General features: G+C 38.4%; 1 protein-coding gene across 1 annotated transcript in view; it reads right to left on the bottom strand.

The window, feature by feature from the left end:
* Nucleotides 1-26,889, bottom strand: part of Ino80 (chromatin-remodeling ATPase INO80) — a 672,466-nt gene that overhangs the window by 394,606 nt on the left and 250,971 nt on the right. Inside the window, exons 14-15 of the mRNA XM_090376565.1 lie at nucleotides 18,529-18,629; nucleotides 4,184-4,297 (exon numbers count right to left, since the gene is read on the bottom strand). Coding sequence (XP_090232691.1) covers nucleotides 4,184-4,297; nucleotides 18,529-18,629 — 215 coding nt within the window. The remainder of the gene's footprint in view (nucleotides 1-4,183; nucleotides 4,298-18,528; nucleotides 18,630-26,889) is intronic.

The raw sequence follows: 26,889 nt of genomic DNA, 5'->3' as shown, positions 1-26,889 counted from the left end.
TATGTTTCAGGACCAGGAACTCTGGGGAATACGAAGATGTTGCAGAGATGTTAGAGAATGTTTCCCCAAGAGAGTTGGCTATTGCAGTTGGATCTGCAATAGTGCATCCATTATAATCTAGGATTGAAGTAGGGTGGGATGTATGTTTTCCCTTCATTTTCCGGATTTTATCCCAGACTACCTTAGAGTTGGTAGACTGGGTAATAGATGATGTAAAGCGGATCCACGATTCCCATTGACTCTGACGGCGGATGTAGCATGCTTTGGCTCGTGCACGTTTAAACGCTATAAGGTTGTTCGTGGTAGGATATCGGCGGAATACCCCCCACGCTTTGTTTTGAGCCTTTTTTGCTGCTGTGCATTGGGAATTCCACCAAGGTTTGGGAAATGGTGGAAACCAGGCAGATGTTTTTGGAACAGCATTCGCAGCTGCTTGGACCATAACCTCTGTGATGTACGTTACTGCATCATTGATAGGCTCCTGACTGACGGTATTGAGGTGGAAATTTGCCTGATGTTGGAAGGCAGTCCAGTCAGCCTGATCAATTTTCCACCGTGGTAACCTGAAGGGAAGACATGGTCTCCCACTGTGTAGCGAGGTTATCACAGGGAAGTGATCACTTCCGAATGGGTTCTCCTCCACTTCCCAGGTGAGTGAGGGGAGTAGAGAAGGGGAGCAGATAGAGAGATCAATCGCAGAAAGGGTACGGGTAGGCATGTGGAAGAAGGTGTTTGTTCCAGTATTTAGAAGGGAAAGGTCATTGTCATTGAGCGTGCGCTCTATGACTCGTCCCCTTGCATTAAGGTTAGCACTACCCCACAGGGTGTTATGTCCATTAAAATCCCCGAGAAGTAAGAAAGGGGGAGGCAACTGCGTTACAAGATCATCAAGGTCTTCCTGGGAGATGTCAGTCCCAGGTGGCAAATAAATAGAACAGACGGTTAATAAAAATCCCACTGAAAGGCGAATTGCAACAGCCTCTATGCTGGTTGTAATTTGCAATGGCTGAACTGGGGTCTGGTTGACCACAAGGATAGCCACTCCTCCATGAGCAAGACCATCCACAATTCTATCCTTTCGAAAAATTGCGATGTTGTGCATGGTGGGATCATCATTTGCCTTCAGATAAGTCTCCTGCAAGCAAAAGCAAACTGGCTCGTGCTTTTGCAGGAGGGCCTTGATGTCATCAGTATTTTGCCGGAATCCACGACAATTCCATTGTAGGAATTTAGCCATTATTTTGGCTTGGTGGGTCCGTCAGGCGGCTTCCGAGGTGCTGAGGGCTTACCTTTTTCAGTTTTGGTTTTATCCTTCCTGGGGAAGTACGGACGCTGACCAGTGTCCATTTCCTCCTCAGCAAAGAGCTCCAAAACTGAATCTTCTTGTACATCCTTCTGCTCGACCTCCATGTTTTCTTGGGTAGTAGGAGGTACTTCACCTTTCTTATTTTTTTCTTTGGTGATTGCCTTTGTTACTTCTGGAGCATTAGGAGGTACAGATATCGGAGTGGCAGCTGATTGGTCCTTCTGTACAGGTTTTTGGGAGCTTAAAAGATAGCGTGCGATGGGCGTAAATGATTCTTTTGGAGGGATGGACATGTCCGTCTGTGTTCCGATGGAACACCTCCCTGCTACCTTCTGGGCGTAGGTAGGTTTGTTGATGTTGAGCGGTTTCACCGCTTTCCTTGCCTCCTGGTGCGATATGTTTAGCTCTGCCTTCAGCCGTTGTATTTCTTCTTTCCACCTCTGGCATGCTCGTGAGTAGGCCGGGTGTTCTCCCTCACAGTTAATACAGGTGGGTTTTGCGGCTGAACATGCTGTTGTTTCGTGGTCCTTTGCACCGCATCAGGTGCATGCAAGGACTCCACGGCAGGCCATTTGAGAATGTCCGTACTTCTGGCATTTAAAACATCGTAAGGGGTTCGGAACGTATGGACGCACTGAACAGTTGATGTATCCAGCTTTAATCTCATCAGGAGGTTTGGGAGAGTTAAAAGTCAGGATAACACTCCTGGTTTTAACAAGTTTCCCATCCCTACGCGCACTAATTCTCTTGACGGCTATAACTCCCTGAGGTTTCAGTTCCAAGCAGATTTCCTTCTCGGTTACATCGAGAAGGTCCCATTCCGAAATGACACCTCTCGATGAGTTTAGTGTTCTATGTGGTGTTACTGTTATGGGTATTCCTCCGATTGATGTTGCACGGAGTAGCTGCTCAGACTGCCTGTCAGTTTTGGTTTCAATTAAGAGGTCTCCAGAACGGAGCCTCTTAACTGATTTGGGTGACCCTACTAACCCATCTAACCCTTTCTGTATAAAGAAGGGTGACATTTTGCCAATCGGTTTTTCATTCGTCGAGTGTATAATTAAAAATCTTGGGACAGGCCCTGATGATGATGTTTCAGTTCGCTGTCTCTTTTTCGCAATAATATCTGCCTCTCCGTCTGTATTTTCAGATAGGGACCGGGTTGGGGCCCCTGAAGAACTAAGTTTATCAGGATTCATAGAAATTTTAAATTGTTCAGTGCCCTGGCTCCCCACCCACCACGGAGCCCAAAGGGTCGTCCACTACCCGGTATGCAATAAATGCGCTAGGGAGTGTAACACCAGGGCTACCCAGACACTATACCTGCACCGCCGCCAGCCTGAATCCTGTCCCTCGGACCATGAGGGTAGGGGCGTGGCATTGACACGGTTGACCCTCGCAGGCGAGCCTACTAGCCGATTGATCCTAGCCGGGCCTTCCAGGACCACCCGTCTTGTCGAAGCAGGGGCCAAAGTGGTGTATTGAAGCTGGGCCCCTCAACCACCAGGATCCCCCTTTCCGAATTTCCACGGGTCGCAGCGCACGGCAAACACACCGGATTCCATTGATGTAAGCCTGGAACCTGGGCTGTGGGCGTTGGATCCCAGTGATGCTAGTCTGGAAGTCCAGTAGCGTCACTGGGAGGTCCCCTCACCACGTACAGGTGCCCACGTCGAGGGGCAGGTGGGTTCCAAAATGGAGCTACTTTGTGGTGTTTGCATCCCAGGGAAAAGAAATGCAGTACTGTTTAATATCTGGATTCACGTGAGGTTCATCATCATCATCAGCCATTTTCAATCCACTGCAGGATGAAGGCCTCTCCAGCAACTTTCCAGTTGGGATAACAAGCTAATTGGTCTATAATTTCCAATTTCTGATTTATCTCCTTTCTTATGCAGCAAAACTATGATTGCGAGATTTTAAACTGATATGGTCAAGATGCAGCACCTGTAGCTCTACAAGGCATGAAACCGTGGATCTTTAGATCCTATCATAGAAATGTCCTCATAGGACATTCGGGCATTGATAAAACCTTGTCTAAAATAGTGAAGAAATATTTCTGGAGGGGTATGCATGAAGAACTCTGATTATATAAAACCTGTCATGAGTGCCAACTCAAAAGTGTAGTCAGGAGCAAGGCACCCCAATCAACATACTATTTCCTAAAAAAAAAAAAAAAAAAAACCTTCAAAATATGGCAAGTGAAGTTGTTAGACCTTTGCCTTTTATATCTAAAAGAATCACTATCTGAGAGTAGTCACATACAAGTTCTCTTGCTGGACAGACTAGTAAGACCATAGTGCAGTAGTCCTTCTGGTGTCCCTCTTGTTTTTTTTTTTATTTTTGTATAGATAAATATTACATCTATAGATCAAAAGTGTGTATATATTACATCTATACATCAAAAGTGTGTTCACAAACTAAGTTGCATTTAACAGTTTAAAACTCTGGAATAGCTTGTGTATGCCATCTGAACCTTTGGGTCTTGTAAACAGAAGATGAGTCTGAAACAAGTGTTTTCCTATGCTTTTCTAGTCTGTATTTCAAATGGTCTGGTTATATTATATATATTTTTTATTTGTTTATCATTTCACTGCTATTATATCCCATCCCCTCCACATCATTCTTGCTATAGGATTCAATAATCTAGCAGAAATGGAAAGTAACAAGTGTTGGTTGGTATCTAGAAAATCTCATATATTAATGATATGCTAAAGTATGAACTGGTCTTGTGGCATGGTTATTTTTGTGTTGAAACATTGAAATAATATGCCAATAATAAAATACAAGTGGCATTAAACTTATTTAGTACATACACTATGAATTAGAATAAAAATTATTAGCTGTATACAATTTAAAAATGAAAAGAAACTATACCTCAACCAGCGTGGCAAGAAACGCTATAGTCTGCACAGTCTTTCCTAAACCCATTTCGTCAGCTAATATTCCATTGATACCTTTGTCATATAAGTTATACAACCAGTTCATTCCCTAAACAATATAATACAATGCTATTTATAATAATGTGCACATTTTATATTAAATAAAAAAATTAAAAAAAGACAAAGGGAAACTGATACAGAATAGCACTCTGCAATATATTTTTGCAGAGTGCTATTATTAAAATGAACTTATGAACTTATTAACCTCCTCCTCCACCCAAAAGATATATATACAGGGTTGTTAAAATTAAAGTATTCCTATGTAGAATGCTCTGGAGTGAGTTCTAAGGCTCATACTCAAGAGACATTTGGACAACAGGTACAATAAAGAAAGTGCTCGCCATTTATTGGAAAAAAAAAAGATTAGTTACAAAATATGTCACTATATGGCACTGTGGCAATATAAATCACTTGAACAGGGCTACAATTGTTCACCGTGTCTTCTATTTTGGTCAACGACAGTTTCCATTTGAAGAACATTATTTTCTACAGCAAATCATAACATGTCAACTGGTTTTTGTTTGGTTTTTTTTTTAGTAGCATTAGCAACTAAGGCCATATTGCTCCGGGAATATGCGGTGGTCATTCCCTGACCTTTCCGCATCCTCCGTATTTGGTGGTGACGGGCTCGAACCCAGGTCTAATCAAGAAGCGTGTGCTAGGCAATGCTGCTTCTTCCCACCTGGCTACGGAGGCGCCTCATGTCAAATGGAATAGCCAGCACATGACATCTAATACTGTCCTTCAGATCTGCCAGAGTTTGACGTCCTTTCCGATACACCTGGTTTTTCAAAAAACTCCACAATCAGAAGTCACATGTGGTGAGGTCGAGTGATCAGGGTGGCCAGGATGTCTGGAAACAACGGCTGATGACATGTTCATCTGTAAAGTGTTGCCTTAGCAACCTTTGGACACAACGGCAGATGTAGGGTGGCATGAAATCTTGCATGAATATCCTGAAGGCAACCACGTTATTGCAGCTCTGGTACTGCAAAATTTACCAACATTTCAAAATATCACTTTCCAGTGAGGGAACAGGTGAGGGATTCAATCGGTGTTACCTATTCAAAAAAATATGGCCCAATCATGAATGCGGCCATAAATCCACAGCATACTGTCACTTTTGGAAAATGCAATGGAACCTCTTGGATAAATTGAGGGTTTTCTGTTGCCCAAATGCAACAGTTGTGCATATTCACTTGTCCATTTAAGCAGAAGTGGGCTTCATCACTCCAAAAGATGTTCCATGGCCAAATGATATCCACTGTCATTCGTGCCACAAACTGAAGTGCGTATGTGAAACGAATATCTGCATCATCATGCTTCAGCTGCTGTAGTTTGGTTTCGACCTGAGGTCGAAACCAAGATGTCCTGTCACTTCGAATTTTGCAATCATTTTGTGGACAACACAAACAGTCATAGGTCCACCACGCCTTATGCACTTCTGATGCTGGAATTCTCTGATAGCCACAGCTGCATTGTTGCTGTTCTGATTGTACAGCTTCACTAATAGTGCCTTTTCCTGCAACGTTGTTGGCATTGTTGCAGGCAAACATCTACTGTATGATTTTGAAGAGACTCAGTTTAGTTTTAGTTTGATGTCTAACGTGCATGATAAAAATCAATGATAAGAACTTCCAGGTCTAAATCCATATTGTTTTGGTTAAGATCCTTTGCCTGGAATGTGCTTCATCAGGAGATTAAATCAGTTGATTATGTGGCATAGCTAATGATCTTGTGATCCGGGTTTATGGAAATTCCAGATCGGAAATAGAAGACAGAGCTTCTGTGGCTTCAGAAAAAAAAAAAAAAAAAAAAATTCTTAATTGGCATAAAAAATATATAAATTGCAGATATCTTCCCAGTAAACAGCACATATGCTGCCCAAGGGATAGTTAAGCATGAATAGAAATCCAGTCATTAGCGCCAGTGGGGTCTCCAAGGGGAGATTAAGTTTACAATATGATTTTTTTTTGGTAGTTGTTGGCGCATCGGCTTCTGTGGCCATAATGCACCTCCCAAGGTTTTTGCAGTACTTTGATCCAAGCCCGAGGCGGCATTCGAACCAGTGACCGTTCGTGACCTTTGGGTCAGGTCACACTGTATGGATTTATATAATTTGTTAAGAATAATAATTTATTTAAGCTATCAATTTCCATGACAGATGGAAGTTTGTTCCAGCAATCAACAACTTGCTCGCTAAAGGCAAATTTCCGCACATCTATTCTATAACTGTCTTTCTTCAATTTTAATTCATGTCCACTGAGCTTTGTAATCTGAGAAAGAGGAAGAATCCCATCAGTGTTGAGCCTGCTCAAACCATTCAAGGCCTTATACACCTGAATCAGATCAGCTGGAAGGTGCCTAGTCTCCATATGCTGCAATTTGCAGAACTTAAGCCTTTCTTGGTAAGAGGACACCTTCGTTCCCCTCACCAATCTTCTTGCCCTTCTCTGTACTTGCTCAAGCAACTCTTCATCCTTCCTAAAATGTGGTCTTCAGACCTGCACACGGTACACAAGGTGTGGCCTGACCATTGTCTTATACAAGGGGATAATCACCTCATTTTCCCTACTAGAAAAAATCCTGTATATCATTGACAACACCGCATGACCTGCTCTGGCAGCCTGTCTGCACTGCTCAGAAAACTTTATATCTGAATGCATAATTACTCCCAGATTTTTTTAATTTTCTACAACCCTAAGTGTAGTACCACACAGTTGGTACGTGTCTCTGGGGTTACTTTGCATTTGTCAATATAAAACTTCAGTTGCCACTTCTCAGCCCATCTGCCTAAGTTTTCTAGATCCTGTTACAGTAGCGTACTGTCTTTACTGTAATTAACAACCCTGCCAATTTTTGTATCATCTGCAAACTTGCAGCTGATACAAAAATTGGCAGTGTTGTTAAGCCTGATATACCTTCATCGATATCATTTATAAATACAAAAAAAATGGGCCCAGCACTGAACCCTGGGAGGACTCCACTAATAACATTTGTACACGAAGAGCAGTGTCCATTGATTACCGCTCTCTATTGTCTCCCACTCAACCATCCCTTTATCCATTGTAGCAATTTGCCTTTAATGCCATACCACTCCAATTTGTACAGCAGTCTTCCATGTGCAACAGAATCAAAAGTTTTCCTGAAATCCAAGTACATGATATCAAAATTATTTTTTTGCATCCAGGTCCTTTGTGACCATATTGTAGCATCCAATCAAATTGGTCAGACAAGACCCCCCCCCTTAACAAACCCATGCTGTATGTGAAATATTACTGCATCTAGACAAGATGATTCTAGAATGCATCTTTAACCAGTGACTCCATTAAAAAGGGCACACCCCTGGTGCCTTTTTTATGTTTAACTTCAATGATTTTTTCCCCCAATTTGCTCTCCGTTATTACAAAATCATTTAGCTTCCTGTTAGAGTTTAGTATATTACTGTCCTCTCCTTCCTTATAGAATTCTTCATGTGTGACTGTAGATGCAAAATACTCATTCAGTTTGTCAGCTATCTTAGCAGAATCATCAACAGTCGAACTAATGTCATTCATTGGTCAGCAAACATTTCACATTTTGCACAAACGTTTTAGACTGTGATGCATTAGGGAATCGCCCTTTTCGGTTCTCCCCGAGCCACAGCAATCCCGCTAATTTTTGCTCGTTGATTTGCTGCTGTAGTCTGGGTCATGATTCCACATAAGCATAATTTAATTAATAATGAAATTTAATAAAATTAATAAATTTTACTGATTAATTGATAATACTATACTAAGCTAACAGATTCCCAATACAATGCTATGTAGTTTTATGTCATACCTTAAGCTATCAAGTTTGGGATATATTTTATGCTATTCTGTATCAATTTAATATACTATAACAAGGGCAGCAACTTGCCACAATTGTTATAGTATATTAGATTATATGAGAATTTGAATTACCTCAATTACAAACAACAAAACTGAAAGTGTTAAGTATGACACAATAACTCTATTAATATATTCGGAGGAAACCTATACTTACAGAAAATAACCTGATCTTCAGGTAATCTACAAAGTGTTATTTTCAAGAACACATAATTAAAAGAATTAATCTAAAACATATAAAAAAAAAACCAAACATACATAAAAAAATCACAGGTGAATCACAGAAAAATATATTTTTCAATTCTAGTCACCTGTTTGATAAAAATACACTTAGCAGGATTTATTGACTTTAAATTAAAAATTACTATTTACGATAAAATACAGTAAACCCCTGCTATTCGAGGGGGTTACGTTCCTCAGAAATGCAGCGAATACTGAAAATGTGTGAGTTATGGCTTCCATAGTAATAAATTTTGCCTGCCTATGTATGTTTTACATGTACCTACATAATATGACTATGTACACAGACAAACATAGACAGTACATAGTGAAATACAAGCATAAGGCATCAAAATGAAAGTAAGAAACAATTTAATATTCATGTAATATTTATTAGAAATTTCAAAAAAAAATCTTTCAAACCAGCCTTTGCTAGCTAAAAAACTTATCCCACCAGTGCTATCATCAGTTTCGCTAAAGTCTTGATAAAGACATTTTGCCTTTTCATGAATTATGAGTGAACGGAATTTTATTTTGAGTTTGGTCTTCTATCCACAGATTTAAAGCTTTTTCCATTTTTTCTAATTTAACATCACGAGTTACAGAGCAAATTTTTGAAGCAATTAGTGCGTTTTTAAGCACACATTGGCAGATTATTTCTTCCAATTTCTTGATTAATTATAACGTTGACTAATTGATTTTAATGTTTTGCCTTTGACGAGACACTTTCACCATTAGATATTTTTGTCTAATAACTCAATTTTACTTGCTAATGTCATCACCACCTTTGTTCTTTTCACAATTCCCTTGTTATTCGTGGCCATATTTTTGTAGGGGTTAGAAAAGAACTTGTCTACAATAAGGTCACTTTCTTTTAACCATTAAGACACTTGAAAGTTTGTTTACACTAGCACACTGCAAAAAGATAGATTTTTCACCTTTGTAAGTATATCAATTAAAAGCAAACGACGAAGCCTTCCATGACAAGTGCATAACACATACTGAACAAGGATTAGCGGGAAAGATCAACGCTTGAAATTGTCATGCCTCTCCTTCCCCCCCTACCCACTGAGCGCTGTTTTGAACGGGCAAGATTATTTTAACGATGCCATGTTTTTCATGGCAGAAAGTGTTCACGGCACTTTAAAATTCACATTTTTTTAAGTTTCATTTTATATTAAATCAGGGACTGCAAATACAGATAGCATGAATAACGGGTGTTTATTGTATAACAAAAATGTAAATAAATTGCTATTTATAATAAAAGGAGGAAAACAATAAAAAGCAACTTTTACAATAATAATAGTAACTTAATAGTAATAATGGTGTAATCAATGTATGGAAACTGCCTGCCCCCACATTCATTGATCAGGTAGATCCACTGAATCCACTGGCTGCACACATGCAGTGAAGTCAAAAGCAATCAGGTGACAACAAAGTAGTATTTTTTCCCCTTTAATTGTGAGAGTCAGTGTGGAAGAGGAAAACATTTATTACCAAGCATAAAAGGTTATTACAAGAACCACGAAGATGCGGCTGCCCCAGTCTAATACAAACCACAAGGCCAAAATCTGTGCATGCCAAGCATGTGACTTCAGTAGACAGCATATGCTGCTCTCTGTATAAATATTTATAATCAAGGATAGGATATGTTTACAATGTGTGTTTTCACAGTTAGAGCATTCTTTATTCTAACTGTCAATTCCAGCTGCCAGTATTTGAAAGTTTGAAGAGCTGCTATTGGGACAAAATATCATCTTATCACAAAAGATATAGATTTTTAAAGATTTTGAGGTTTAATTAGTAAAGGCATATACAGCCATTGTTATATATATATATACAGGGTGCTTCACTACCAGTGTGACAAACTTGCAGGAGGTATAGGGGGCACAAAGACTAATCGGAATCGCATAGCACTGCAGGGTCCGAAATGCCTTCGTCATGTGGGAGGTCACATGAGCAAAGAAAAAGAACAGAAACAGCAACTCGTTAGTGTAACAGAAATCATTTTAATGACAAGTTTTACATTGGCAAAAAGCCATGCTACAGAAGGTGTTCGAAAGTTCGACCAGAAGTCACACAGACTTCACACAGGCTTCACAGCGTCGCTGTACGGAATTCCTAACGTTCTGGAAGATTCCTGGCGTGTCTCGAATCTCCCCGGCAGCTACAGAGATGCGAGCGACAAGGTCTTCAACTGAATCAATGGGGGGTCTCGTACACCAATGTCTTCATTTGACCCCAGCAAAAGAAGTCCAGGCATGATAGGTCCGGCGATCTAGCAGGCCAACGAACCGGACCACCACGACCTATCCAATGCTGTCCAAATGTAACGTTTAGGTGTTGGCGGACATCATTGGTGTAATATGGGGGAGTCCCATCATGCTGGAACCACATTGAGCAGCGCAAAGACTGAGGAACATGTGCTTCTTCAATAAGTTCGGGCAGGACTTGCTGTAGAAAGATCAAGTGTGCCCTACCGTCCAGACGAGGGGGCAGAAGGTATGGTCCAATGAGGTGGTCTCCAACAATGCCGGCCCAAACACTGACAGAGAAACGGCACTGAGTTGCATGTTTTTGCGATGGGGGTTCTCCAAAGCCCACAAATGTGCGTTACGTTGATTGAAGGTTCCCTCTCTTGTGAAACTTGCCTCATCCGTGAACAATACGGACGCAGCAAATGCACTGTCTGCCACACTCTGTTGAAGAAACCAAGTAGCAAAAGTTCTTCGGAGTGGATAATCTGCAGGCTCCAATGACTGGACGTGTTGCAGGTAGTATGAACTCATTTGGTTTGTTGAAAGTACCCTCCGTACAGTGGATTGAGAAATACCCAATCGTTGGCCTATCGCTCGAGTACTCTTACTCTGACTGCCTTCTGCAAGACGTAGGACATTCTCCTCATTGTCTAGCATCCTCGTCGTTCGCTCTCGATTCATGGTACCTCTCGTGAAACAACCAGTTTCACGTAACCTTCTGTGCACACGTGCAAAAATCGTATGATGAGGAGCACGCCTGTGCGGGAAATGTTCCTGGTACAAGCGCAGAGCGGCGCGCCCGTTCCAGTCCACAGCTCCATATGCGAGGTGCATGTCGGCCAGTTCTACATTTGAATACTCGTCCATCCTACTGTCTTGGGAACCAGTTTGCAAATGCAGACTTCCAGCGGGATTGCTGTTCACGCGACCTCCCATTCAACGTCCTCTACCGCATGACAAAGGCATTTCGGACCCTGCAATGCTATGTGATTCCGATTCGTCTTTGTACCCCTACACCTCCTGCAAGTTTGTCGCACTGGTAGTGAATCACCCTGTATATATATATATATATATATATATATATATATATATATTTAAAAGCAAGTAATAGATAAGTTAGTGGCAACAGAACGCTATACTAGCCATTACTGGTCCTTAGTTCAAACCTGGAAAGGATACATATAAATAGAATAGAGTAGAGAAAATAATATAATATAATAGATAAATCATAAAGGTAGAACATAACATAAATAAGTATGGTATGTTAATTATAGGAGATAGTAACACAAAGAAAGGGACTTTTTCAAGGGCTAACCCTTTCAATGTGTCCTCCTATAATTAACTGAGCTGAGCTATCAGTGAAAGGGTTAGCCCTTGAAAAAGTCCCTTTCTTTGTGTTACTATCTCCTATAATTAACATACCATACTTATTTATGTTATGTTCTACCTTTATGATTTATCTATTATATTATATTATTTTCTCTACTCTTCTATTTATATGTATCCTTTCCAGGTTTGAACTAAGGACCAGTAATGGCTAGTATAGCGTTCTGTTGCCACTAACTTATCTATTACTTGCTTTTAACATATTAAGACTGATGTAATGTTTTATCATGTTATTTTTGATGGCATTAATCAGCTCTTCTCCTTTTAGTATTTTTAGTATTTCTCTCGCTCCTAGACTCTATTGTTTAGTTATTTATAAATTCTGTTCACGTATTCTATTTGCTCGCTATATATATATATATATAAATCATTTGTTAAATGGAGTTAGATTCACACAGGGGTGGTCTCACATGTGATGAAATTTATGGTGTGGAACTAGAGGATGTTGCAGATTTTATGGATTTAAAAAAAAAGAGTCTAATGTTAGTAGAGAGACCACTAAGTCAGCAATCACAAGTAAATTGAGGAAGAACTGAAATTCTACACATAAGCTGGAATTTCAGGATCAAAATATATCACAAGGAAAATTGTCAAAGGGTGCAAGAAGAGAATCTGCTGAGGCTTTGGTCTCTGGAGGTGTGAGTGAGAAATTGATGGAATGGGAGGTTGTCATGGGTAACGCTGTCATGTTGGCAGAATTGGATAGTGAGAATGATAGCAATGATGAGAGTACTACACTTTTGACACCATGCAGATCGTCTGAATGTCCCATTAAAACACCCATCAAAGGCAAAAATGCTATGGTGGGGAAGAAAGTTCAGTTGGATCACTGTGTTCAACATACAGTAAGTCTCCTGCTTTAAGAAGAAGCAATAGGAGAAAAGTGTTAAGATCAATACTCTTGAGAATGATTTTGATGAGGGATTAAGTAAAGTTAAGAAAAATGTTTAGTAATATGGAGTTGGTTGAGGAAAATAAAATTACTTCAGTAAAAATTAAGATAGGAAATGACACTGAAATGAGTATTTTGTCATCATGTTCAAAGGGAATTAGGAGCGAAAGTGCTACAGCATAGTAGAAGGAGGCATGTCAGTGACAGCCATGTGGTATTTCAGTCAGCTGGATAAACAAAGCCATGCTAACGCTATTAATGACCAAGGAGAGGATACCAAGTCGGAAAGACTTGGTATCCTCTCCTTGGTAGATAGATAGATGCCAAAGGCAACTCAGACCTTCAAGTAGAGACAAATTATGAAATTAATAAGACAGAAAATACTGACCCAACCTCCCAGATGGCCCAGTGGTTGAACAGGTCCCGACCCTTCGGATACAAATAGAAAACATAATACAAGAGTCCAGCAGCCAAATCGCCACTGTACTGTGTGGAGAGATAGTAGGTCTATGGACTAAACTGGAGACAGCCTTATTGAATGTACATCTTGAGATAGAGAAAAATGCAGCAAGATTATTAGAGGCGTATCTTGATGGTAGGGGAACCAAATGCTACAGAGTACCCCTACCTATGCTAATGTGTTGAGGGATCCCGTATAAAACTCCACATCCACTTCAAAACGACTGCCTCGACGTGGCCTGAGATGGAGGTCGAGGTGCTCCAGCAACAATATACACAAGTGCAAAACAAATACACTGCTCTCATTCAGAAGAGAAAGAAGAAATCTTGGGAGGACCCCGTTTTCACGATGGGCAGCATGGATCCCTCCAAGGGATCCATGCTGTCTTCAAAGTGACTATCAACAAACTATGCAAGGGGTGAAGTAATCCCAACAAAAAAATTACCGGACAGCACAATGACAGCAACCTGGCAAAGCACAAAAAATAATATCCTCAACTATTTTCAAGCAGATGGCCACTTCTGCCACCCAGCTCTGCCACGAAAATGAAGCATACTCAACCCAACAGACTGAACCTCCCTTCACTCTGGAAGAACTGACTCTCAACAACTGCCAAGATTAGGAACTGCAAGACGCCTCTGCTGGACTTAATAGAGTCTGAAATTAGCATTAGCATTAGTAGAGGCATTTGATGCAAGAAAGCAAGCTTATGCAGCATCAGCCAAAAATTAAAAAAAAAAACCACTCCCACTTCACCCCTCTGTTCGTTCAAAATACCTGTCCAGCTGAGCCTTAAACTTATTTAGGCTATCAACTTCCACGACAAGGGATGGAAGTCTGTTCCACCAACCAACCACTCGCTGGCTAAAGGCAAATTTCCGCACGTCTATCCTACATCTGTCTTTCCTCAATTTGAATTTATGCCCTCTCAGGTGATTATTCTTAGCGAGAGGAAGAATCCCATCAGCATTGAGCATGCTCAAACCATTCAATGCTTTATACACCTCTATCAGATCACCTCGCTGGTGCCTAGTCTCCAGACACTGTAATTTGCAAATCTTAAGCCTTTCTTCGTAAGAGCACCCCTTTGTTCCATTCACTAATCTTGTTGCCCTTCTCTGTACTCGTTCCAGCAGCTCTACATCCTTCCTGAAATGAGGCCTCCAGGCCTGTATACAGTACTCTAGGTGTGGCCTGACCATTGCCTTATACAAGGGAATAATCACCTCCTTATCCCTGCTAGAAAAATTCCTATATGTCATTGACAATACACCATGAGCTACTCTTGCAGCCCGTCTGCACTGCTCAGAGAACTTCATATCTGCCTGCACAACCACCCCCAGGTCCCTTTCATTCTCTACCACTGTCAGTGTAATACCACAGAGTTGATACGTTGCTCTGTGGTTGCTGTTTCCCATGTGTAGTACTTTACATTTGTCAATGTTAAACTTCATTTGCCACCTCTCAGCCCATCTGCTCAACCTTTCCAGATCCTGTTGCAGCAGCATAGTGTCAGTAGTGTCCTTGACAACCCTGCCTACCTTTGTATCGTCTGCAAACTTCGACATTAAGCTTGATATACCATCATCAATATCATTTATGAATACAGAAAACAATAATGGACCCAACACTGAGCCCTGAGGGACTCCACTAATAACATTAGTCCACGACGAGCAGTGTCCATTGATTACCACTCTCTGTCTTCTCCCCCTCAGCCACCCCTTTACCCACAGCAGCAATTTGCCTCCAATGTTACACTGCTCCAATTTGTGCAGCAGTCTTCCATGTACAACAGTATCAAAAGCCTTTCTAAGATCCAAGTATATAATATCAAAGTTATTCCCTGCATCCAGTTCCTTTGTGACTGCATCATAGTATCCAATCAAATTGGTCAGGCAAGACTTCCCCTTAACAAAACCATGCTGTGTCCGAGCTATAACTGAAGTCTTGTCTAAATGATCCTGCAGTGCTTCTTTAACTAGTGCCTCCATTAATTTTCCTGGAACAGAAGTTAAACTCACAGGTCTATAATTGCTTGTGTCAGCTTTTGATCCTCCTTTGTGAATTGGGGTCACATTTGCACATCTCCAGTCTATGGGTACCTCCCCTGAGTCCAAGGAAGCTCTCATAATTATGGCTAAGGGTTTGCTTACTTCCTTTGCTGCCTCCTTTAATATAACTGGATAGATCCCATCCACCCCAGGTGCCTTTCTTGTGTTTATCTTCAACAATTTCTCCTCCACTTTACTCTCAGTTATTACAAGATTCTCTAGCTTACTGCTAGAGTTGAATACACCTCTGGCATTCCCCTCGATAAATAACTCCTCATGTGTGAATGTCGATGCAAAATATTCATTTAGTTTGTTAGCTACCTGAGCAGGATCATCAACAGTTGACCCATCGATATCAAGTGGACCAATCTGATTCATCCCCTTCCTTCTCTAAAAATGTTTAAACACTGGCCACTTCCCATCTAGTATTAGCATTAGTAGAGGCATTTGATGCAAGAAAGCAAGCTTATGCAGCATCAGCCAAAAAAAAAAAAAAAAACCCCCACTTCCACTTCACCCCTCTGTTCGTTCAAAATACCTGTCCAGCTGAGCCTTAAACTTATTTAGGCTATCAACCTCCACCACAAGGGATGGAAGTCTGTTCCACCAACCAACCACCCGCTGGCTAAAGGCAAATTTCCGCACATCTATCCTACATCTGTCTTTCCTCAATTTGAATTTATGCCCTCTCAGGTGATTTTTCTGAGCTAGAGGAAGAATCCCATCAGCATTGAGCATCTGCCTGGAAAGAAGTCAATGTACGCCTCATCCTGAAAAACCCAACCAAGCCACAGGACTAACCAAACTCATACATGCCCATAGCACTTCTCTCAATTTTTAGTAAACTTTTTTAAGCACCTACTGCATAACAGATCAGTCACCCACTATAACAATGCAGGCCTACAATCACCAAATCAATATGGATTTTTAAACAGGGCTTCTCCATTGTGGATGTGTTGGAAAGCATCATCTCTGCTGCAAGAAACTCCACCAAAAAATATTTCCTGATGATCTCAATTGATTTTGGCAGGGCGTTTGATTCACTTTGGTGGCCAAGCATGCTCAGCAGACTCCGTACAGGCAACCTTCCACAAAACCTTTACTGTTGCATCAAGGATTCTCTCTCACAAACAAGCATAACAATTAAAGCACCACACAGCTCAGTTTCTGGAGAAGTCCATAGAAAGGATGCCCCCCAGGGTTCAGTCCTGGGCCTGTCCTATGGAATATAGTACTAGACGACTTTCTAGCTGAGAACTTACAAGATGTTGCTTCCCAAACATATGCAGATGATCTGATCCTTACCCTAGCAGTGGACTCCAGAAAACAATTAGAAAACATAGCAAACAGGACTCTTGTCAGCCTGCAGGAATGGGCTGAACATAACCAGCTACATATCTCATTTGCAAAAACAAACTCCCTACTGCTGAAAGGGACGCTCCAACCCACAAGACCACAACAAATAAAGATACAGAACAAAACTATCCAACTGTCCTCAAAACTTAAATATCTCAGAATTATATTGGGTAGACATCTCTCCTTCAGTCCACACCTGAACTACCTTACAAAGAAAATATCACATAACTACGCTACAATAATAAAGAAAATTTCACGATGAGATTGGGGCCTGAAAAAGCATGCCCTCTATTTACTGTGGAGCTGTCTTTGTGCCCATTATCAGCTGTGGATTTAGGGTATGGTTTCAAAAAGCAATTACAGGTGGAAACTAAAAACAATTCAACGTGCCATCCTTCTTACCATTACAAGGGCCTATTGCACTGTCAGAACCCATGCTCTGCAGGAGCTGGCTGGTGTACTTCAGATGGACTTGGAGGTTGTCAGATGTGGGCTGCTGTACAGTCTTTCCAGGGGGAGATCCACCCATGCCTTGGATTCACAACTGGTCCTGCCAACAGTACCAAGGCAGAAAAAAAGTGGCTGACACAACACGATGCAGACTTGGCAATCAAGATGGACTAATTCTACTAAAGGAAATATCACTAAAAAATTCATCCCAGAAATTTCCAGAACCTACCCAGAGTCGCCTTCATGGTTCTCCCCTGGCTTGTATGTCTCATTTTATTGATTACAGATCAATCAAAGGAAAATTGATGACCCCCTGTGCCAATGTGGCTCTCCTGAAAACTGGGACGATCTTATGTACTATTGTGAAATCTATGAGGATATAAGATGTACTCTATTCACAAGGATACCCTATCTTCCAAAAAACCTTGAGCACCAAATACTGGAAAACAAAGAAGACTATACTGCCTTCACCCGCTTCGCCCAGGACCTGTTCAAGAAGTGGAAAACCCTGTCTATGCTATAACCTTTTAACAATTGGATGATCACTGGATCTAAAAATCTAAACATCACTTGGCCTTGACTCTACCTGCCAAACGGCAACCTACACAGTCCTCCCTTGCACTGTCACTTTTGTACCCCTTCTCCCCCCCCCCTTCCTGATAGAGACATCTCCATCTCACTTGAGGATATCTTTGCCATTGTCCTCAAGGCTCATCCTCTTTCCTCCCTCAACTATATCCTCGCTTTCCTACTCTCTTTCTCTCTCTTTTTTTTTTTTTTTTTTTTTTGTGGTCTCTGTCAGGAAGCTTAGGCGACCCTAGAAGAGACTAGACAGAGATTTTCGGACTGCCTGGCTACCTCCCAGATGTTAATGGAGTCCCATCAGGGGCCCTGTGGCAAAAAGCCAGATGTCAACACAATCTAAAACAACACACTACTCACACTTCTGGCTTTTAGAGAGTACTGCAGCACAGAGTACAGGGTGCAGCTGTGGGAAACCACCAGAGATGCCCCCAACCCAAACACTACACACAAATATAAGCAACAAAACCAAATCTACCTAATGGTGACTCAGAGCCTATACCAATCAATTTGGTAGAGATGCAACTGAAAAACATAAAATTTGACAAAATCCAAAAGAAAATAAATGTTCAATAAAATTCTAATATATGCACAATTTTCAGAAAATTTCTGGACAAAAGCAGAAATGTTGGCAGGTGTAAAAATGCACTGGATGATTCTCAAAATCTAGAGACAGCAGTCAACGTTATACTTGTCCCTTATTAATATAATGCAGAAGCAATATAAAAATTAATTATAAATATTCTTAAAAACTGACCTTCAGCTGATACGTTTTTAACTTTCCAACAAAGAGTTCAGGTTGTGGGAGGTCTTCATCTGTACTCAGACTTGGGTTGGTGAGTCGAAAGTTTTCATTAACTGGGAGAGGGGGGGAAAAAAAAAAAAAAACTTATTTGTGAAAGAAGCTGCTTCAGTATACAGTCAGCAACAATTGTATGTGCAGCAAAACTTGCTTCTAAAACAGCTATGGCTGCATTTATAAATAAAAATGGTATGCAAACAAAATCTTAATCAAGACAAATGCCTGCACTAATATTTTTTTACTTTGACTCAGTCAAAGTAAAAATAAAATTCAGTAACTAAGTATTGATCATAAAAAAAAAAAAAAAAATTTAAAGCTACAGTGAATGTAAAAATCTTGAACACATTTAGTACTTTATATTTTCATCGTTACAAATCATTTCTATCCAAGAATTAGCCAACTGCATATAAATTTTTACTTTAACCTAATGCAATTTTCATGCTAATCTCTAAAATATTTTTAAAATTTTTATTATTTCAAAGAACCTTGAATTAGCAGTATAAGTACTAAACAGCTAATAACTATCCAGTCCTAACCTCTCATTTAATATATACATGCATACATGTGTAATTAGAGATAAATGAAATAAAATACTATATATATAATATATAGACAAAAAGGTAATTATCAGTGTATTTGTGTATTTGGTAGAGGAGTTGACCTATCAGGTGTAATAACCATGGAATAATTGAGAGAACCCGTATGCTCAAAAACAAATTACTTGTATAATTACCTATTGTTTATAAAATTGCATTTTATAAACAAATTATAAAATGCAATTAATATAAGCATAATTATTGTTAGTACCTAAAGCTGTGGGTCCTAGAACTTATTTCAAAGAACCTTGAATTAGCAGTATAAGTACTAAACAGCTAATAACTATCCAGTCCTAACCTCTCATTTAATATATACATGCATACATGTGTAATTAGAGATAAATGAAATAAAATACTATATATATAATATATAGACAAAAAGGTAATTATCAGTGTATTTGTGTATTTGGTAGAGGAGTTGACCTATCAGGTGTAATAACCATGGAATAATTGAGAGAACCCGTATGCTCAAAAACAAATTACTTGTATAATTACCTATTGTTTATAAAATTGCATTTTATAAACAAATTATAAAATGCAATTAATATAAGCATAATTATTGTTAGTACCTAAAGCTGTGGGTCCTAGAACTTTAACTACTTCGTCTGGGGGTCAGCAGCGAAAATCGTAGAAGCCACCGCAATAAGCAGGTCTCTGTTTCTATTATGATGTACACGTAAAAAGTATACATATACATCATAGCCGACCCGAGAGAGAGCAGAAGGAAGAATAAAAGAATAAATTAACTTTAAAAAATAAAAATAAATAAAAATAATAATATATAAATAAGTTCATGCCGATAGAATCCTGTGGAAAAAGAATGAAATATAAAATCAAAGAAATCTAAGAGAGGGGCAAAACAAGAAAACTTACTGTCTGTATGGAAGATGCTGAAAGTCAATGGGGACCAAAGGAGAGAGCCGAATGTTCATGTGCGGTATATATGTCAGTTGAAGTGGCCCCATGTGGTGTGGGGGGGGTGAATTCATAAACAGGAACTGCACCCGTGTGACGGAGAGGTGAGCAATTAAACAGATGAGGCAAAAAGCCAGCAGGAGAAACAAAAACTAACAAAGTAGTGTGGAAAAGACAACTCTGTAATATAGGGTGGCCACTGAAAGACTGAAGAGTTTGAAAAAGTCATAACTAGTTCATTTTTAATCTTTTTTATTTTCTTTTTTTACAGATTATAGAGCATCCCTTGGAGATTAAAATGTAGCCATTGAAAGACTGACCACCCTTTCAGAATCTTCTGAAGTGATGTTCTGGCGATGCCTAGTTGAGCAGAGCGATGACAGGTAGAGGCAGATGGATCCTCAAGAACACTCTGCCATACAGCTTCCACTGCTGCGTCAGTGCGCTTAAGGCCTCTTCCCGGAAGATCGCCGACTGATCCAGTTCTTTCAAACCAGGCGATTATGTTCCGAATCATGTTATTGCTAGGAGGACTTGAAAATGTTGCTGGTATTTTCTCTGAGTTTCAATAATTGATCTTTCACTGGAATAGAAAAACCCAACGAGTTTTACTCATTACTGGACATCATATGTAGCCATTTTAATCTCCAGGGGATGTTCTATAACCTGTAAAAAAAAAAAATAATAAAAAATATTAAAAATGAACAAGTTATGACTTTTTCAAACCCTTCAATCTTTCAGTGGCCACCCTGTAGTGATAGTAGAGAAATAACATCTTGATATTGCTTTTGGCCAGCCTAACTGATCATGAGAAATAAAATGTAATAAAAAAAAAACAGCAGAAAGTAATTGGAATGGAGGTGAATAAAGCAGTGCTCGGGTTGTGCATGGTTGCAAACCCGTACCATAGTTGGTCCCTGGACGGATGACTGGACAATTGCCTCGTGTTTAAGTCAATAATGGCAATGTTAATGAAATTAAAATTAAAATATTATTTTTAAGAAAAAAAGTAAAATAAACAATAATGAAGACAGGACAAGACAAATAATATAATACCCCCGTATATAGACAATCCGTAGGCATAAGCTTTTCACACTGTGAGACACGAAAGAATCTTGGGGGTATAAAACTATACAATATGTACAGGCCTGAATGTCAAGGAAGTTAGTCTACAAACATGTTGTTTAGAACTAAGTCATAGTTTGTAATGTTTTTAAATTTAATAATGTTAAATGCTTTTTTGAAGTGATGGTAGAGTAAAACAGCTGGGAATTTATTTTGTAGTAATTTATTGTAGAGTATTTTAATATTGTTTGACAATAGACTGATACTATTGCATATTGTCGCAATTCTTATACATTGGGAAAGAATTTTATTTGCCTAAACCTTTTTAGAAATGTTAGAATGCCAATGGGTAAGACTGACTACACTGAAGCTAAAAGCCTCTCTTTTGTTGTATATGTTGATAGCAGTATGAGGGCTGTCAATATTTATGTCTAGATAGTTGGCTGAAAGGTTATTATTTGTTTTATCCAGGGTCAGTTCTCAGGGGTAAAAACCAGCAAAAGTCCAGTTTAAAAGTAGGGTAGTTGAAAATTATCAAGTCATCAATGTATCTATAAAGCTGTATGTCTGAGGGTAGAGCTGTCTCAGACCAGTATAGATATAGGTTAGCTAAGATGCAGCTAGCAGGGCTACCCATGGGGGTACCTATGGTTTGTAAGTAGATATCTACTTATTACCAAGTTTAGTGTCTTTTCCACACTACTTTGTTAGTTTTTGTTTCTCCTTCTTCTGGCTTTTTGCCTCATCTGTTTGATAAGTTTTCTTGTTTTGCCCCCTCTCTTAGATTTCTTTCTTTTTCCACAGAATTCTATTAGCATGAACTTATTTATTTATTATTATTATTTTTTAAAGTTTATTTATTCTTTTATTCTTCCTTCTGGTCTCTGTTGGGTCGGCTATGATGTATACTTTTTATGTGTACATCAAAACAGAAACAGAGATCTGGCTTATTGCAGTGGCACCTACGATTTTCGCTGCCAACCCCCAGACGAAGTAGTTAAAATCCTAGGATAGTACTTCAAGTATTATAAGGACTTTAACTACAGTATGTAGTTAAAGTCCTTATGCTTATATTAACTGCATTTTATTTCAGGTAATTTGTTTTTTTAGCATACGGGTTCTCTCATTTCTTCCATGGTTATTACACCTGATAGCTCAACTCCCCTACCAAATACACAATAATTATTTTTTTGTCTATATTTCATTATGGTTGCTGGTTTTTTCTACATTTACGGTAGTACCCCGGATCCATAACCCAGTCTTATATATATTTTTTATATATTTTAATTTCTCATTCCTGTTTACTAAGACTTTCAGTAATTTCATTGCATCTTTATCATTTTTATATATATATATATAAAATATATATATTATTTTATTTATATATATATATATAAAATATATATATTATTTTATTTATATATATATATATATATATATATATATATTATTTTATTTATATATATATATATATATATATATACACACAATGGATTCCGGTTATTTGGGCCACCGGTTAATCGGGGCAGCCGTTTATATGGGGCAAATAATCGAGAAAATAGCCAGGGTTTACTTCGCTTAATTGGGACAAAATGCCGTTTAATCGGGGCAGGAGACCTCGGCACTGGAGATTACCCTACGATTGTCTCCAACCGTACCACGTAATTCGGTCGGATTTCTGGAGGTCACAACCATAAAACAATAAAAACAATTAGCAGTCACCTGTTTATTGGGCTTTTCTGTTAGTGCAATCTATCATAAACGGACAGTAAACTCGATCTTATTGAATTTGCGGTAATACCGACAGCTGGTATTCTGTGGGTTATTATGGTAAAATGTGTTTACACTTCCATGAAATCTTCAATCAAATAAAAAAAAATAATTTTCACAATCTTCTCTTCATTCCAATTTTAAAGCTTCGTAATTTGTTACTCCGTTCTCACTTGCGCGTGTTGTGTTACTTGCAATTTGTGTGTGCCGTGTCCTTTGTTATTGATTGCTTATCTTTTTACTGTTTTAAATTTTAACCCCCACCCACAAAAGTCAGTGAACAGAATTGTCAACTAGTTAGTATGTACATATTACAGTACGTATTAATTATTCCGATTATCACGTATATTCTTCCGATTTTCACGTATCATTTAATTTTTTAATTAGTAAGGTAATAAAGAGTAAATTTATGCTTAATATATCTTTACTTTTATAGCCTGTGGATAATATTCCTCCTATTTTCGCTAATTAGAATCGCTGTTTAATAGAATTAAAATTCAATTCACAAACGTGATCACAATGACCGGCGCTTACTACACATCGTATAGTGAACGGTACTTTATTGTGGTGAGTTCGTCGTAACGTGATTTGATTGTACAGTGAACTAATTGTAAAGGGGGGAGGGATAAATTGTATTTTTAACTATTTACGTGAAACTTCGGATAACTGGGGCAGCCGCTTAATCAGGCCAAAATGCACTAGTCGCGATGTGTCCCAAATAACCGGAATCGACTGTACATATAGAATCAAATTACTAAAGCGTAGAACTGGGATATTATAAGATTTTATAAACCAATCAGATTAATGCAATCTAGATAGAACATTACATTACATCCGTCGTTAAATAGAATATTACATCCGTTAGAACATTACATCCGTCGTTAAATATATACAGGAATGAAATAATGTTAAATTGTAAAAATGTAGTTTAAAATACCCGAAGCAATCCAAGAACAAACCGGACCCTAGGCAACAATGGTTAAACATAAATATTAAATTCAATAAAAAATATACATAATTAGCCAACCATGGGAAAATATACTTTGCAAGGGACTTTGTCGAGGGCTAAACCCCTACAAAATACATAACCCATGGCTGGCAGAGCCACCAGTTTCTGTTATCATCTGCCTGTATAACTAGGACCGAAAGATGTCGAAATGGACACAAGTTAGGTATTAAAATAAAATAGTATAATAAAATAGAAATTAAGTAGCTTATTAATAGTAATTTTGCAGAAGACAGGCTGGATGACATTTAGTCCGACCGATAGCTGTAACAAAATAGTAAATAAGCAATGCTGAGAACCAAATAATCTACTAACCATAATAAGCTAAATTAGCTAACAAAAGGAGAGTGGAAAGAACGCTAGTTAAGGTAATAGTACCTCAATCCCCCTCGAATTGCTCTAATAGCTCATGGTTCTTGAGGTATGAAAAATAAGAATAAGATAGTTAAAAGTAAAAAGTGAAGGAAAAGTGTTTATACGATTGTTTATAGGATGGCACCAGGAGCGTAACTTCCCGACCCTATAAGATTATATCAGCCGATAATAAGAGCCGATAAAAAATGGTAATATATAACGAAATATATTGAAAAGTGGAATACCGGAATGGCTAATTCCTAATATAAATTCCTAAATGCTAAATAGGCAATATTCATAGTGAAAAGGTTAAGGTCATAGAGAGTAGGATATACCCATGGTGAAAACACTAGGTAATACGGCGTTAAATATACGTTACCTTACCCTGTTGAAGCGTAGACAAGAAGGACCATGTCAAAGCACATGTCATATATTCACCTAGATGAAAACAGTGCCACCTCAGATGTGTCAAGCAGCTACAAAAATGAAATTACTAGATAAATGGATGGGAAGCGCCCTCTATCATGTTGAAAGCAGAACCAAATCCAGTTCACAGTTCTCGGTGGTAGAAGAGGAAAGAAATTAATTCCTACTGTAGCAAAACATATAGGTACGACTTTTTCAATGAGTGTAAGCTATATATGCCGTGTTACTACAGCAGTACCTACTATGTACATGTATATACATAGGCTATGTAGAAACCATTACTCGTAAGAGATACCGATGTAATAAACCAAATTCCAAGATTCCAATAGTTATAAATCCAAAAACCAAAAAGTACAATATATATTTATCCAAAAATACACCATTGCTAAAGCTGTCTAACAGCTGATATGGTTTCCAAAAGGTTTATGTTAACGTGGTATTTTTTAAGGGCTATAGACATGGCCGTATACATATTCTTCATAATAAAATTATTTGGGAATCCGTTACCTATTAATTTTTATTTGAGGTCGATAAGAGTGTCGATAATATCACTTGTATTCTTGCAAATTTGTATCCTCCTGATACATTGTGAAACTATAATGTTTTTATGGATACGTATAGAGATATTGGTAAACCAACTAGATTTGAACTCAAATTCACTGCGTTTGTCATATACCTTAGTATATAAATAATTATTATTTATATGCATGTCTATGTCCAGATAGGTAGCTTTATTAGTACCATTCATGTTAGTATAGAACCAATTCCTGTGGATAATATTTTGTAGCTTCTGCATGAAAGTTAGGATAATTAAACACAATTAGGTCGTCAATATATCTATACATGATATCTTTACTGAAATTATTTTCAAAACGGTTAGCAATTTTCAATACAGGTTAGCACTTAGGCAAGAGCTACACGCCCCCATAGCAATGCCTGTATGCTGTATGAAAACGTTGCTACCGTTATAGATGTTAAAAATAAAAAATAAAGAAAAAAAACTGTTAAAAATGCAAAGATTTAATAAATTATCTCAGTAATTAGGTTGGAAAGGTAAGATGTTACTATAATCTGTGTAATATTTTTTTAAAACTAAATTTAAACTATCACGTGGAATGCTAGCAAATAAGTTTTTAAAATCAAAAGTGTTAATATATTTGATGTTATGTTTATTGCCTTTCAAGTATGCTAAAATTGGGCTATTGTTATTAATAATTCTAGTAAAGCAATTTATTAAAAATGATGCTTAACAGGTCAACCAGCTTTTTATGTGGGACTTTAGCATAGCTATTCCTACATAATGTTATAAATTTGAAACTTATAGGCGATTTGTGAAACTTAGGTATACCATATAAATAAGGGAAGTTGGTGTTGTGGTTATTCAGTTTTAACTTTTTTTGTACGGCAAGTAACTTTTTAGTAATCGTGCTAAGGTTGCTATTTATTCTTGTGTAAGTGGTACTGTTATATAGTTCATTTTGTAATAGTGTGGCATAGAATTTTTTGCATATGAAACTGTAATTGTTAGCGGCCTTGTCTATAGTAGTTATGATAAAATTAGCTTGTAATTTCTTTAATTGCTGTTTGATTTTGTGCAGATCAAATATTTTAATATCCCAATTGGTGTTATGGGTCATATGTATATGCTGATTAAAGTCAGTATGTGTAAGCACCAACCATTTATAGAAAGCCTCTAATGGTAAATTATGTTTATAGGCTAGTTTTAAGCAAAAATGCATAAGGTCCGAATGTAACTGTTTGTAATTTTATTAGCATTAGGTAGGGTATTATGTCTATATTTAAAACCATAGGATAGTAATAAACGCAGTTCAGTGTCTGGAACCAAATTAAGGTCCACCGTAATAACATGTTTATAGTGCGTATCCCCATAATCGTGGTATTGTGGTAAGTGGCAATTGCATATGGCCTCCTTGTAGCCATTATCTAAGTTATGGGCAAGCTGTTTATAGTTACATACCATAAGCCCAAATGGTTTATTATAGCTAAACCTCGATATATTTCCGTTATGTATTACCATTTTTTTTTTATCAGCTCTTCTTTGCTGATATTATCTTACTATACCAGGATCCCTTTCTTATAGGGTTGGGAAGTTACGCTCCTGGTACCATCCTATGTATAATCACATAAACACTTTTCACTATCTTATTCTTATTTTTCATACCT

The sequence above is a fragment of the Mastigoproctus giganteus genome, chromosome 6, assembly GCF_048544385.1.
Source record: "Mastigoproctus giganteus isolate SK-2022 chromosome 6, ASM4854438v1, whole genome shotgun sequence".
Lineage (NCBI taxonomy): Eukaryota > Metazoa > Arthropoda > Arachnida > Uropygi > Thelyphonidae > Mastigoproctus > Mastigoproctus giganteus.
This window is presented reverse-complemented; position numbering and strand designations above follow the sequence as displayed.